Source organism: Scomber japonicus, chromosome 5 (assembly GCF_027409825.1).
Source record: "Scomber japonicus isolate fScoJap1 chromosome 5, fScoJap1.pri, whole genome shotgun sequence".
Lineage (NCBI taxonomy): Eukaryota > Metazoa > Chordata > Actinopteri > Scombriformes > Scombridae > Scomber > Scomber japonicus.
Window position 1 is genome coordinate 28,908,718 of NC_070582.1, and position 14,990 is coordinate 28,923,707.

General features: G+C 38.2%; 1 protein-coding gene across 1 annotated transcript in view; it reads right to left on the bottom strand.

The window, feature by feature from the left end:
• Positions 1–412: 412 nt before the first annotated feature.
• nrn1la (neuritin 1-like a) overlaps positions 413–14,990 on the bottom strand; it is a 54,679-nt gene continuing 40,101 nt past the window's right edge. Inside the window, exon 4 of the mRNA XM_053319979.1 lies at positions 413–704. Within this exon, the coding sequence (XP_053175954.1) occupies positions 413–704 (292 nt within the window). The remainder of the gene's footprint in view (positions 705–14,990) is intronic.

Genomic DNA, 14,990 nt, shown 5'->3' on the forward strand with positions numbered 1-14,990 from the left:
AAAACAGCGTTAGTGTCTAGTGTGTATAGTCCCAACATGCCGGCTCTCCCTTTGACACAGATGTCAATCTGACAATGTGACTACCTCCACTGCCAACCTAATGGTGGAACAATAATGCATCCTCATTTCATGTTTACAGGCTAAATAACAGCACCACATTCCCACCTTGAACAGGCTGTGTGAAAGGGGCTTGTGTATGTGTTTGCAGGTCTGTTTGTAGAGTGTTATTTTCTATCTCTGTATGATATTTTGTGTTTTTCCAACAGGGTAACTAATTAAAAAGGCAGAGAATATGCATGAAACAGCCTCTCTAGCAGAGCAGAGGCAAAACAGTGAAAAGTCTATGGACTTGAGGAGGAAAAAATACATAAAGTTTATATCTATTTACATTAGTTCCATTTCTTAAGGGGAGTTATATCCAAAACAGCAGCAGCAGCAGAGGAGACAGTAGCATGAGACAGTGGGGGCAGAAATGACCGGCACGCCCTCTTAGGGACTCTTGGTTGATCTCTTCCTGGTTGGGCGAGCCGTGTGGGGAGACTGAAGCTATTGGATGGCTGTTGCGGTTGGAGCACATGTCGTAGAGGTTCCCTGAGAACTGCATCTTCTTGGACTCCTGACGCAGAGACTCCCAGACAGCTGCTGCTTCTTCTGGACAGCCAGCCATCGCCACGTTGGCACAATCATGGAACTCATCCCATGACCTAAAGAAACAAAGATGAAAAGGAACATAGAGACACATGAAAGGGTGTTTCTCAGACATGACATCAAAATCAATTAGTAGTTTGACTAATTTGGGACAAAAACAACTGACAGTTTCAATTACCATTTTCATTTTTAAGACAAATTATTGGGGTGAGGACTTCCCGACAGGACAAGGTTGCTCACCACAGATAGGGCCACAAATAATATTATTGTTGTTGCTGTGCTTCTCTGTGTCTCTCTCCCTCTCTCTCAACCCAACCAGTTAAGGCAGATGGACGTCTACCTAGACCCCACTTGTGCTCACGGTTTTGTCCCATTAAAGAGAAGTTTATGCCACTGTCACCAAGTGATTGTTGATGGGGGAATGTTGGGTCTCTGTAAATGAAAGAGTACGATCTAGAGCTGCTACCATGGCTGTAAAAGGTTAGTCTTGTTTTGCTTACTCTTTATTTTCTGCTCGCTTTCAACATAGACACCAGCATTGTATGAAGTATGTGTCATGTTTTTCAGTTCACACTTTGACTGAGTTGACTTTCTCATATTCAATGAAAAACTCAGACCTACTTTTTTTTGTTGCCTTTATGCATTCATGAATTAGTTCCATAAAGCCTTGGAGTAAGTGCAATTTCTTAGCTCAAGTTGAACATTAAATTTGTACAGACAGCTTTGACTGCATATTCAATGTAGCTGCATTTAAAATTCACCTGAGCCAAGAAGACACATGATCACACTGACTGGTGCACACTAACATGATTTAACAAAATGAAGATCTGAAAATAACTGATGAAGATGCAGCGAACGTGAAGCAATACTCTTGTCACTGAGAAAATCAGATTTGATCGATCTGTTTGCTCCTTTGACTTCTTTTGGTAGTTGCCAAGAGACCATCTGCTCATCTTCACCACTCTGAGGGCAAAGGTCATCTTGTGGGTTAGACGGAAACTTGGAAAACCTTCATTAGTTAACAGAGAGTGGTAAAGCTGTCATGAACTGGGTGTTTGTTGAATCACTGCTGTGTTATATCCATCAGGACCAAAACGTACATTTGAAACACACTGTGATGTGAGAGGAATGATAATAGGAAAGAAGAGTTGGGGAAGATGAGAGACAAAAGTAATATTGAAGAGGGCCGACTCTTTTTTTCAATGAAGCTCAGCATTAAACTTTATTCCAATAAACATTCAGATGCTAGAACAATTGTATAGGTAGCATATTTATGTCATTGTGTCTATACACAGTATCCCCAGGAATTATGTCCGTATTGGACATGGTATGAATCTCACAATTTAGGATGAAAGCCAACATTCATTGCCAATGCAGGAAGTACTGTGTCCTTCATGTAGTCAGGCGAAAAGTAAGGTTTTGGATGGGCTTGTAGCACATTTTATTTTCATGTAGGGGACTGCAGTTTGCAGTTTACTGTAACCAAAATCTTTCCCTACCCTTAGCCAAGTTTTTCAGTTGCCATTTAACATTTTCATTAAAAACATCATAAAACATTTTCTGTGGTTTTGCAGAATTGCACAAGATTGACATTGTCTGACAACAGGATTGGTCACAAAGCATAGATTAAACTGCTATCTAATGCTGGTCACAGGGAACATCTTGACCATGACTCTGTATATTTAAAGCAATCCACAAAATGAACCGAGCAAGCAAATCTTACTGAACAACTCATGTCTTTGTCAAAGACCTTTTCTTTATTAGCAATCATGTTTTTAGTAATTGAAGTTGGTCACAGAGATGTGGACTTTGATGGACACAGTGTTCAGAAACCAGAGAGGGAGTTGGAGTTGCGCTCCACATCTGCTAAGTCAAAACTGGTAACCAAGATAGGTCTAATATCAAATGGTTCATATTAAGTGATAAATGAGTGAGTTTAGCTGGAGCTAGTCGTGGCATCTGGCCTCATCACTTTTTTTTAGGTTTATCAAGCAGGAAGTTTAATATTCTGCTCTTATTACTCTCAGGAAGACAAACTCCCCCTGGAAACATCATATACAAGCTCATACTAATTAGATTTAAGGAGATAGGAAATAAAGACAGATGATATGTAGCTGCTATAAGCATCTGTTTAACTATGTATGTGTTTGCAGGTCTGTGTCTACCGTGTTATTTTCTATCTCTGTATGATTTTGTGTGTTTTTCCAACAGGGTAACTAATTAAAAAGGCAAAGAAAAATCATGAAACAGCCTCTCTGGCAGAACAGTGGACAAACAGTGGAAAGTCTACGGACTTGTGGTAGAAAAAATACACAATGTTTATATCTGTTCACATCAGTCCCATTACTTTGGGGTAGTTATCACTAAAACAGCAGAAGCAGCAGAGGAGACCCTAGAATGAGAAGGTGGGGGCAGAAGTGACTAATGCTCCCTCTTAGATAGCTAATAGAAATATCCAATTTCATAAAACTTTACTTCTTTCCTTAACTGACCATACGTTTTTTGATGGGATTGTCTCAACCCAAACCACATCACACCTTTTATCCACTAAGACTGAACCAACACCCCGGCATTGCCTTTACAGTATGATGCCCTTAAAGTTCTGATTTTGGTTACCCTACCTCAAAATCTACAAGACTACAAAGCAACAGACGCAAAGTTCCTCCACCCAAGTCAAGTCCTTTTGTAAAGGATCTGTTACAGTACCATTGCTTCCCAACAAGAAGAAGACCAAGGTTGAAAAGGTATTGTTCATCAGTTTAGTTACTGGTTTGCAGCCGTCCAGGCGTATGATTTCAAAACGTTAGGCCCAAACACTGTTGAACAAGGCATTCAAGGAAAATAATTAGGACCTGTTGGCTGAACCTTCTGAAGTTGATGCTGTATGCACAACAGCAGATGTGTCTCAGAGAAGCTCTGCAGTACTTGCATGCCAGCTTTTCAAAGGAGAACACATACAATGGGTTTGAAAAAGCGATGTCAGATGTGCATAAAAAATTTAAAATCCAAAACAAGATTGTGTGTACCATGATGGACACACTGCAAATTTTGTTTTGGGCAAATGTTGCTGTTGATTATCCAGAACCAGGTGTTAACAATGATGAAGACCAAAAATCATGATGTAGGGCTCAGATGAAGATGATGAAATGGAACTTAAGCATCTCTCTGCTTTAGAAGATCCCTGTTGTCCGTCTCACAGAAGATGCATGGCTCACACCTTAAATTTAATTGCCAAAGATGTGGAAAAGATCATCAAAAGACAATACAAAACACGGTCTATAGGGCTGTTTTTGCACAGGTGTCTGCTCTGTGGAATGGGTACACAAAGCCCAAAAGCATCTCATTTTGTCAAGGAAAAGCTTGGCCTTTGACACACAATGGAACTCTACAGATCTGGCTATGAAGCAACAGTCTCACATTGCAACATTAAGCCCCAAGGCAGATACCATTTAGACTGATATTGTGGCCTTTTCTGCATATGACAAACTTATCCTGCACACTGCTTGTGATGAGTCAATTCTCTCCAGAGGAAATCAACTTCATACACAAGTTTGTGGATGTAATGAGGCCCTTATGATGTGCACTGAACATCCTCCAGGGGGAGAAAAACATCTTTCTTGGGTACTTGGCTGCAACCATTGCACAACTGCTAAGTGATGTGAATGGCTTGTTGGTTAAGTGCACAAAGCCTACTCCTACACAAGATCTGATTGCATGCCGTCCCCTCATAAAGAACAGCATGAAATTACTAAAAACAAGACTGGGAGGCTTGCTCACACCTGCAGTTCAGAGCAATGTTAAAACAAGAATTTAAAACTGTGGTGACATTGACAAGAAATACGAGGCAGCATCACATTTCAGATCTAAAAGAAATCCACAGAATCCTTTGAAAACTTTATTTGGACGCACCAATCACAGATGGGTTTGCTGAGTTCATGCTGCTGCCTAATCTCAAAAAGCTGTTAATAAAGTACAACACTGCACTCCCCTCAAGCGCTACAGTGGAGACGCTCTTCAGCACTGGTGGTTAAATATTTAGGCTTGGTGATGCCAACTTTGAGAAGCAACTGCTCTTGAATGCCAACAAAAAGATTTAAACTCCTTTTATCGGTGGGTTGTACTGTCAGTATCTATTGTTGTAACCTTTTTTGTGGAGCTATAGAAGTGGTACAACATATTGGAAACGAATGTATTGGTGTGCAGAGATGTAGCTGCATGATAACATCAAAAAATGAATTACTTTTTTTTATGTTTGTCTACTCAATGTTTACTTTTTCTTTTTAGAGGATGTTAAAATATGTTGGCTGAATATTGCTCTGTAAAGCTTTGGCTAGAGCCTCTGACTTGTACACAGGGGAAATCTGCCCCTAAAATAGAGTTGTGTTGAAAACTGTATGTGTGTTAAAAGCTGGAGCTGTGTGTTTCTGAGATTTAAGAGCTGTGCTTTTTTGTAAGGGCTAACAACAAGTCAGTGAGATAGAAAATCAAACCGAATGAGAATGACTTACTCATTGTTTACTCAGTGTTTACTTTCAGTTCTTTTCTTTTTAGAGGATGTTAAAATATGTTGTCTGAATATTGTACCCTAAACAGACTAGGCTACACTTTAGTTTACATTTCCTTTCCTTGGTACTTAGGATCTTGTTGATACTTGGCATCTTCTGGACTCTGGTGTTCATAGTAACTACAGTTCAGAATATTCTCATGGAGGTTTTTTCTTAGATGCAAACCATGGTCTTTTTCCCTCATGATTGCTTTCTCTAAATTGTGCTCTGTAGAACTGAAATCATAACACATCTTTCAGCTTGCGACTATAATGAAGGCAATGGTGGCGCCTGTAAAAGCTTGTTCTTAAGTATATGAATCTATTTCATGTTATTGAATGGCTATATAGTTTGTTTCATGCGGGTTAAATAAAATGTCCATTGAATCTACTCTCTTTTTTCACTTTCTGCATATTATGGCACATTGTAAGTGGTACAATGGTAAAACATAAGCTCATCGTTTTTCTTGGCTTTTAAAAGCAAACTATGTGATTCTATACAGTCTGGTAAGTAGGAATGATTGGGGGGTGGGGATTGATGGGTAGGAAGAGGTTCTATTCAAAAAGAATAGCTTCGAGCAGCTCATTAAAAAAAATAAAAATAAAAACCCAGAGGAAATTAACATGCCCTAGTTTATTTTTTGGGACAGTGGACTAAGTTCAAAATTCAAAATTGTGAACTATGGATGTGAACATCGTGAACAGGACTTTGAGATTTTCTTCATTCTTTAAGAACTCTGGTGAATCCCTAGATTTCCTTTCAAATGCTAATGATGTAGTGAACTGCTTCGATAATATGTGCACAACCGCTTTAGTTAATGTTGCTCCACAGAAACATACATTTAAATTTAAATCAAAAATCATCTTGAGAATCACCTTGGATTACTGAAAGAGTTCGTGGCATGGAAATGGAGTGTATGAAGACTAAGAGACAGTAGAGGAAATCAAAGCTCAGTACGCTATGCTCATATGACAGTTTTATTACAATCTTATAGCAGTGAAATTAAAGATGCAAGAGCAAAATATTTTTCATAGCTCATCACCTCCAACTAGCACAAGGTTCTTACTTAGGACAATCGATCATTTAGTCAACCCTGGATCACCATGTTTCCCTATTGCTTCAAATGCAGACTGTGAAAGAGTTTGTAACCTTTTTCATAGACAAGATTGAGGACATTTTCTTCAGCTTAACTCCTCCTCATTATAGGCCCTGAGCACATTTATGACCAAGTTCTGCCTACTCACAACTTATACACAAAAATGTGTAACATACATTACGGATACATAACCATGCGCACGTAGACGGAGTATAAATTGGATACCAGAACTTTAGAACTTGGGTTGGACTTAGTGAGGTTGAAAGCTGATCTGAAAATATCTGTTTTGAGTTTACTTTTGAATGAGTCAACTAAACTAGCTGTCAAATTTGGGTAGGAAGATAATTCAAGAAAGAGAGGCTTGATAAGAGAAGCCCTACCATCTACTAACGTTTTATTTATTTTTGAAAAAGTCAGGATGAGCGTTTTAAGATCCTGGAGCCCTAGCTGGTAAGGGATGACTACAGATTATAAGTAGGATGGTGCAAGTCCATGCATTATTAGTTAAAAGTAGAATCTTGAAGTCAGATCTAGCATCAAAGATCAAACATCTTTTAGGATCAAATAGGATCAAATAGGACCCGTCCCCGAGATTTCCAATGGAGGAACTTTGTGAAATTGTGGCGCAAGCTAGGTTCAGAGTAATATCACACAATTTATTTCTAATCTGCTTTGGACTAAGAATTAGCATTTCAGTTTTCTCTGCATATAAAACAGTAAAGTTAGATTACATCCACTGATTGATTTCTGATATGCATTCTTCCAGTTTGACCAGCTAAAGCTAGGCATCAGCCTTGGAGATGTAAAGCTAAGTATCATCTGCATAGGAATAGGAACCTAGTGATTAATGTACTAAGAGGGAACATGTAATTAGAGAAAACAATACGATTGAGCACAGATCCCTGTGACTCAACATAACTGACCTTCTTGTGGTCTGATTAACAGTTGTTCTGTCAGTAGTATGATCTAAACCAGGAGAGATCAGAGTTGTTGATACCAATATCATTTTTTAATTGATCTAATAGAATGCGATGATCTGTTATGAAATTTGTGCTGAGGTGTATGAGCACCAATATTGAAACTGAGTTGAAGTCTGAAGCAAGTAGTAAATCATTTACTACTTCCATCAAAGCAGTTTGTGTGTTGTGGAATTTTCTGAAGCCGGATTGATGAGGGTCATGCAGGTTATTGGATGAGAGGTGATCTATGACTTGCTGAGCCACTGCTTTTTCAAGGAGTTTTGAAAAGAATGACAGATTTGTGATGGGTCTGTCGTTGTCGATCAAATCAACGTCCAGGTTATGTTTCTTTAGGAGAGCCCTGATAACCGCTGTTTTAAAATTCAACTAACAACACAGCTGATGATTATCTGCACCAACAGAGAGCCAAGAATTTGAAAAAGGTCTTAATAACTTGGAGGAGAGTACCAGTTTAGGGAGTGTATCGAGGGAGAATATCTCACAGCGGGTGAGTTTGTGAGACAAAAACTATTAAGATGTAATCGCCCCGTCCTGAGTGGGAATTGAGAGAGTGGAGGATATTGTTTTTCTGATTTCATCAGTTTTAGTGGTGTATAATTCTATAAAGTCAGTTGCAGTAAGGGCGGTGTTACATATAGCTAGAAGGCAGTCTACAAGTGAGTTTAGTTACAGTGTCAAAAAGAAATTGTGGCTTATTTTTATTAATTTGTTTCAGACCAGAAAATATTAGATGCCCTAGCAGCAGGAAGAGCACAAGCAGGTTATTAGACCATGCAAGCTGAAAAGTTTCTTTTGGTTTTTCTGCATTTGTGTTCAAGGTTTTTGTTTAAGAAACCAAGTGTCTCAATTGTACCAGGGGAACAGTCTTGGTCTAGTTTTTCTAGTGCGCAGAAGAAAGACTGAATGAAATGACTCCAACATTGTAAGACTGAAATGATGAATTAACTTGTGAAGGCAGCAGGGTTGATCTATGTTGGTCTCAGCAGATTGGAGTTTCCCAGTGGTAGTTGAGATCATATGATGGGTACTGTGGGTTTCAGAGTGGTAAATACTATGCCTAGACAGTGTAGCCTTAAATGAAACCAGTTATTAACCACTGACATACATTAATATAGTATATTCAATGCTATAATGTGTGCAGCAATAAACTGTTATAGTTTATAGTTTTCTTATGTAATCAGAATGTAATTGTTACCATCTTTTATCAGCAATGATATAACATATCATTTGAAAAATGATTTTATATTACACAAACTAATGAGAAAATAATATACATTACAGTATTACTAATAATTAGTAAACATAATTTAATTCTTTGTGGACGGTAGCAGTAATAAGCATGAACTACAATTTAGTACATATTCATTTTCCATGTATTTATTATGGTTATAAAGTGTTATTTTTGCTACCAGGTATGAGTCATGTGTTCTTTTAGTTATTTCCTTCAGACCCACTCTTCTTTTGTCTAAGTGCATTAACGAATTAAACCCATAAAGCTTTGGAGTAAGTGCAATTTCTTTCCTCAACTTGTATGGATAGGTCTAACATATTGACTGCATATTCAATGTAGCTGCATTTAAAATTCACCTGAGCCAAGAAGACACATGATCACACTGACTGGTGCACACTAACATGATTTAACAAAATGAAGATCTGAAAATAACTGATGAAGATGCAGTGAACATAAAGCATTAGTCTTCACTGAGAAAATCAGATTTGATCTGTTTGCTCCTTTGACTTCTTTTGGTAGTTGCCAAGAGACCATCTGCTTATCTTCACCACTCTGAGGGCAAAGGTCATCTTGTGGGTTAGACTGAAATGTGGAAAACTTTCATCAGTTCACAGAAAGTGGTAAAGCTGTCATGAACTGGGTGTTTGTTGAATCACTGCCGTGTTATATCCATCAGGACCAAAACGTACATTTGAAACACACTGTGATGTGAGAGGAATGATAATAGGAAAGAAGAGTTGGGCAAAATGAGAGACAGAAGTAATCTTATACAGGGTTCACTCTATTTTTCAATGAAGCTCAGCATTAAACTTTATTCCAATAACCTTCAAGCTCTACATCGAGAGCTCAATCTATGACTGTAACTGCCTTTGCTAATTCTTCTTTTCATTGTAATCATGTTGGTGAATATATTTCTGAGGGAATACTGGCACAGAGAGAGGGATTACTTGTGGACAAAGCAGTAACAGATGGTTTTGTTCAAAACCTGCCTGACACAAAACACTCAGAAACCATATTTAAACACTTAAAACATGTAAACACTAAAAACACACAAGTCTTCATAATGAATACCTTCAGAACAGTAAGCAGCCAATTTCATAGAAATATACATTTGCTAATTTTATTTACACACATAACACATACACGATTTTGTCCTGTACTTGTGAGAAGTCTCAGAACAGTCTGCATCTTGGGAGATACTCTTAGTTGCAGCGTAACCTTTGAGCCCATCAGAATATTGATATCGATTTCATCTCTGTCTGGTCACAACAGAACTTGGTCCAGGATGTTATTAGACTCGTTTACACAAACGCTGGAAGCAGAGGGAGAGCTGCTGGCCCAGCTCCATCAAACCTTTCTCAACTCCAAAGCAGTCTTTTGTCTGTGTTATGTCTCATGTGTTGAGCATGTTTATAGGAAATAAGACATCATGGTTTTAGAAGTGAATTGCGTTAGGGTTTCTTTCTTATGCTGGGTGAGATGTTACCAGATTGATGCTCTGTCCTAACAACTAGACCAAAGTGACTCTTGGATGTATTGCTAGCTCACAAGCTAAATGCACAAAATAGCTTTCAACTGGAGACACTTTAGGGAAACGCTATAATATGCATGACAAGGGTTATGACTAAGTGATTAACGTTGTGAGCTAATCTGCTCACCACTGGCTGTGAGTTATTATTACAAGTTATACATCACACAGGCTGTGGACTTGATAATGTTGAGGTTTTTGTTAATTTAAAAAAAAAGTATACATTTCATTATAAAAAGATAATTAAAAATGGTGGTTGTCAGCCCTTGATTAGGCTACACGAGCATATTGTTTGACGTCTCTTCATTATCAGATATGTATCTGGTCATGCCTGAACACAGCTAGATATAAATGTGTGGACCACATATTTAAGAATCTGAGGGATGATTCTGATAATAAAGCTGTAATACAGAGAATAGAAAGTAACTCATGCACTCACTAGTACAATTGATAATTAGATGAATATTCATTAGGCATGCAATTTAATATATTTTGGACGAAATAAACAATTTATTTGACTTTTCTCATAATAATGGCTACAATATATTCACTTTTTTAAAATTATTGTTAAATCGCAAAAACATGGTAGTGTTTTTTCATGCAAAAAAAGAGGTAAGAATAAAGAAACATGGCAGGTTATTATTAAACCTTACCACATTTTCCTATTTGTAGAGTTTTAGCAATTTCTGACTAAGTAGAAGCTGCTGCTGTCAGTCTACCATGTAATTATTAATAATAATTGGGTGGGCCTGAAATGGTAGCTCCATGATGTAGAGGGGCTACTAGAATGAACCCCCTTCCTCACTATATAAATACTAGGGCGCATGTACTCATAGATGCTATTTTTACTCTTACTGTTACTTTATTTTTTAAATATCATTCGTATTTCTTGACTACAGCTACAAACAAGGCCTATTTTAGATTGTGTATTTTTATACAGGAGTTTGGTATGAGTGTTGTGAACTCAGAGGCTGTTCACTTGTGCCATGCTTTAAGTGCCTTCAACAAACATGCCCCCTGCATTTCAGAGTGGAGAATACACCTTATTTTTTCCACAATTCTGAAATCTTCTATCTTCTATATACTTTTCAACTTTTTCAATCATTCTAATTTGGCTGGGTGGATAATTACACATTTTTCTGTGGTGTGACAAACTATTTAGTACTGCTTTACATGAACTTTAAACCATCTACACTTATGTCTTACCATTATAGTGCCAGAGGCAGCTTTGCACACGTCATTATTAAATCATTGTGTGATGCTTCAAAGGAAAGTACACAATAGAGACAGAGATGCTGGTGAGTCCAGCTGCCTCTGGATGGAGTAGTTTTGATGTATCACTATAGTTGGTAAGGTAACTCCTGATGGGATTAAATCATCAGTAATCTTGCAATGTGTATTTGTAATTCTCACCTAACGTGAACTCCTGAATCATAAGTTTAACAGCTCTAAGCATAGAAAAATACCCACAAAGAAGTAAGTGCAATATTTTCTCATTTTGGAGGACCTTTCTCATCTGTAATATGTGTCATTTTGATGACATGTGTTTATGGTTAGAAGCACTGAAAAGCAAGCACACCTTGTTTTTTATCTCCCTCTGACAGATTCAAGCACACACCTTCTCTATTTGCTGTCGCATACACAAATATATATTTTTTAAAACACATCTTTAGCCACTTACTGAAATTTGCGATGGTGGCAATACAGCAAAAAAATACACAAACACACACACACACACACACACACACACACACACACACGCGCACATGCAGCAGCTTTTTAAAATTAACAGTGAACAGGCACCATCACCACAGCAGTTCTGGCCTCCCTTGATGTCTCTGCGTGTGTGTGTGTAGGTGCGTGTACAGTAGATGTGTGTGTGTGTGTGTGTGTTTGGCATTTGTCCAGGACTTAAACACTCCAGCGGTCCACCTCTGGAGGAGGAGTGCCGCTTGCCTGCTGCTGATAGATGAGCAGCTGATGGAGAGGAGGGAGGGCTATGGGGCTGTGGAGTAGCAGCATCTGGCTATCGTCTGTGTACCTGCATGTGTGTGTGTGTGTGTGAGTGTGTGTTTCTATAAGAGTGCATCTAAGACGTGGCAAGAGGATGTCAAAGTCAGAAAGAAATGCTGTTACAGTATGTGCAGTGGTGCAGAGTTTTATGTCTGGGTCTTTATTTGTGTCTTCCTGCAGTGTGCGTTGGTGTGTGTGTGTATGTGTGTGTTTGGGCGTAGATGCATGGGTCTATGCTCAAGTCACAGGTGGTGCAGAGATAGCAGAAACACTGTGAGGACACTGACAGACAACCAGCTGCTTTCACAATAATAAAACCTCCTGAGATGACTTGTGTTCTGCTGCTAACATGCTACTGCTGACTGCTGAAAACTTCTAAACCTCAGTTCTGGGTTTTTTTTTTTATCCTTGAAATGAATGTATACAGCATCATGGTCATCTGAGTGTTGACGAAGTTGAATGATTCTGCTGTAGTTCACAATGAATACACAGTAACAATAACAACCTGTGACAATATTTAACGCACGTATCTGAAAAGTTGCTTCAGTAGATTTGGGGATTCACAGCAAGGTGAAAAAAAGTAAAGCCACACAAGAGAAATTAAGAAAGGAAAGAAAAAGGAAGAACAAAAAGGTTCTGTATGTGCAGCTCCAATGATACAATCTGTACCTTGTTCATTTTGTCAGAAGAGTGAACTCGTGAACTCTTAACAAGCTGGCTTTAGCAGCATCAGTCAATGCCTAACAGGTGTTGGAAAGGCCTTATCTGCTTTACACTTTCAAAAAGTTTGGCTTCGGTCCAAGGTTCATTAGTTGGGTTAAAGCCTTTTATTGTGCCCTGCATTCATCAGTCAGGACTAATGATCTCATTCGTTTCCTCTTCAAAGTGGAGTAAGTCAAGGATGCCCTGTCAGTCTCATACTTTTCATCTTTGCTGTTGAGCCTTTAGCCTGTGTGATCTGTGCTAGAATGGATATACATGGTGTCAACCTATTATTCAACCTTGATAGACCAGTATCTTCTTTACCAGCAGTTCTTATATTAATCACTACCTTTGGAAATTCTTTTAAAATAAAAGTGAGGCAATGCTTGTCAATTCCCACACAAATACATCTGCAGGTTACAGCTTTTTTGTGACAAATGGATGGAATTAAATATTTAGGAATCATAACAATTATCAACATTATATCCTCAAAAATATTCAGAATGGTCGTCCCTGCAGTGAAGGATGAAATGAATAGGTTGACAGCTTTACCACTATCTCAATGGGGCAAAGCTGAAATTTTGAAAATGAATATATTACCTAGGCTTACATACAGCAATACGCTTCTGTATTTACTAATGCACAATGGCTGAAGGAGAAGAAACTGATTTGGTGCTGGATTTACTGGCAAAGCCTTTTTTGAGAATGACATTTTAAGAAAGGTTGAGAGGAGTCAGCCCTATGTTCCCACAGTCCTATGTTCCCCCATTTCTTCCCATCAAAAATAGGCTCTATGTTCCCACAGGCCTACACTCCCACAGCACAGGTATGGCCATTCCCTATTGCACATAATGTGTTGCTGTTTTTCATCTATAAAAATGCTTGAAAGACAAGTGAAACTCTTTATTTTATTATTAAACTGGGGGAACATAGGGTTGACCAACTCCGCAGCAGCTAACCCTCTCAGTGTTTTTGATGATTTCTGAAGCCCATAAGGTGCTCAAATAAAACACAAATGATTTCTGAGCATTTATACCTCCGATCGCCTCCGCAGTCCTACAGACATCAGTTCCCTTATTACATATTATTATCGCCTACTGTAATTTTCTATTTCGGACATTTTTTGTCGCACTCTATGATTTGTGCGCGTGTTATATGTTCCATCTGTTATTGTTTCCATTTGATATCCATTATTATAAATGGGACCCATCTGAGGAGTGATGCTTTTTGCTCTGTGCCAAGCTTTCCAACAGTATGAACACCGGCCGCTACTGACCTGAGAGAGCCTCACCATCTCCACATGCAGGTAGATTATAGCAAAGCACTGCCAAACTGCACAAAAACACAAATGCTAGGATAAATAGGTAAATATCTACAGCCTTTTGTTCATAAGAAAGGCAGAAGAATGATGATTTTTATGAAGAAATTTTATGTTGATGTGTGACTTTGATCTCATTATTTTTAGCATTATTACTATCATTATTATTGTGTTTCCACATATTATAGGCAGATTGCAGCAGTGTCAATAAAAGAAATCCTCTGGTTCCTTCAGTGTTACTTACTGATGTAAGTTACACATTTTATATCAGAGTGGGCTTGTTGTATTTTAGCATTGTGAGGCATATTGGTCCATTTGGACAGGAAAATTTGTCTGAGGCACTAATTTAGCAGTTTCGGGATCTAGGCAGAAGGTTTACTTTACTGTCATTTTCATAAATTCAATATTTCAACACCGTACAGTAATTTGACTGTCTAGTCTGAGTGTGTTTTATTTCGACAGGTAAGAATAGTACATTGAGGAGGGTTTTTATTGTATTTATTTCCGTTGCTTTTCAGCTGTAGTGAGTCAGTGGGGACCTGTTGGGTTAGGCAGTGTGTTTTGTTTTGTTATTTATGATTTGGCGCCACCAGCATTTTCTTTGATAGAAACATATGACATATATCAGACCGTTGCTGTAGTTGTACTGCGGATACATTTTATATTGTGTCTAAAATGTTCAAAATAACTAGGCAAAACATTTTTAACTAAGAAGTTTGCGACTTTTTTAACTTCAGTAATTACACATTTTAGTACATACTCGTCAAGGCATTACAGATTCAGAGAAAAGTACTGTTGAGTACTGATACAGAACAGCTGATACCGCTACCTGTATCAGTTCGAATGTGAAATGTATCCAACCCTATATATAGGTCTTTTTTCCACATGCTGTGAAAACCTCAGAATGCGTCGTGACTACTCTGTCCAAGG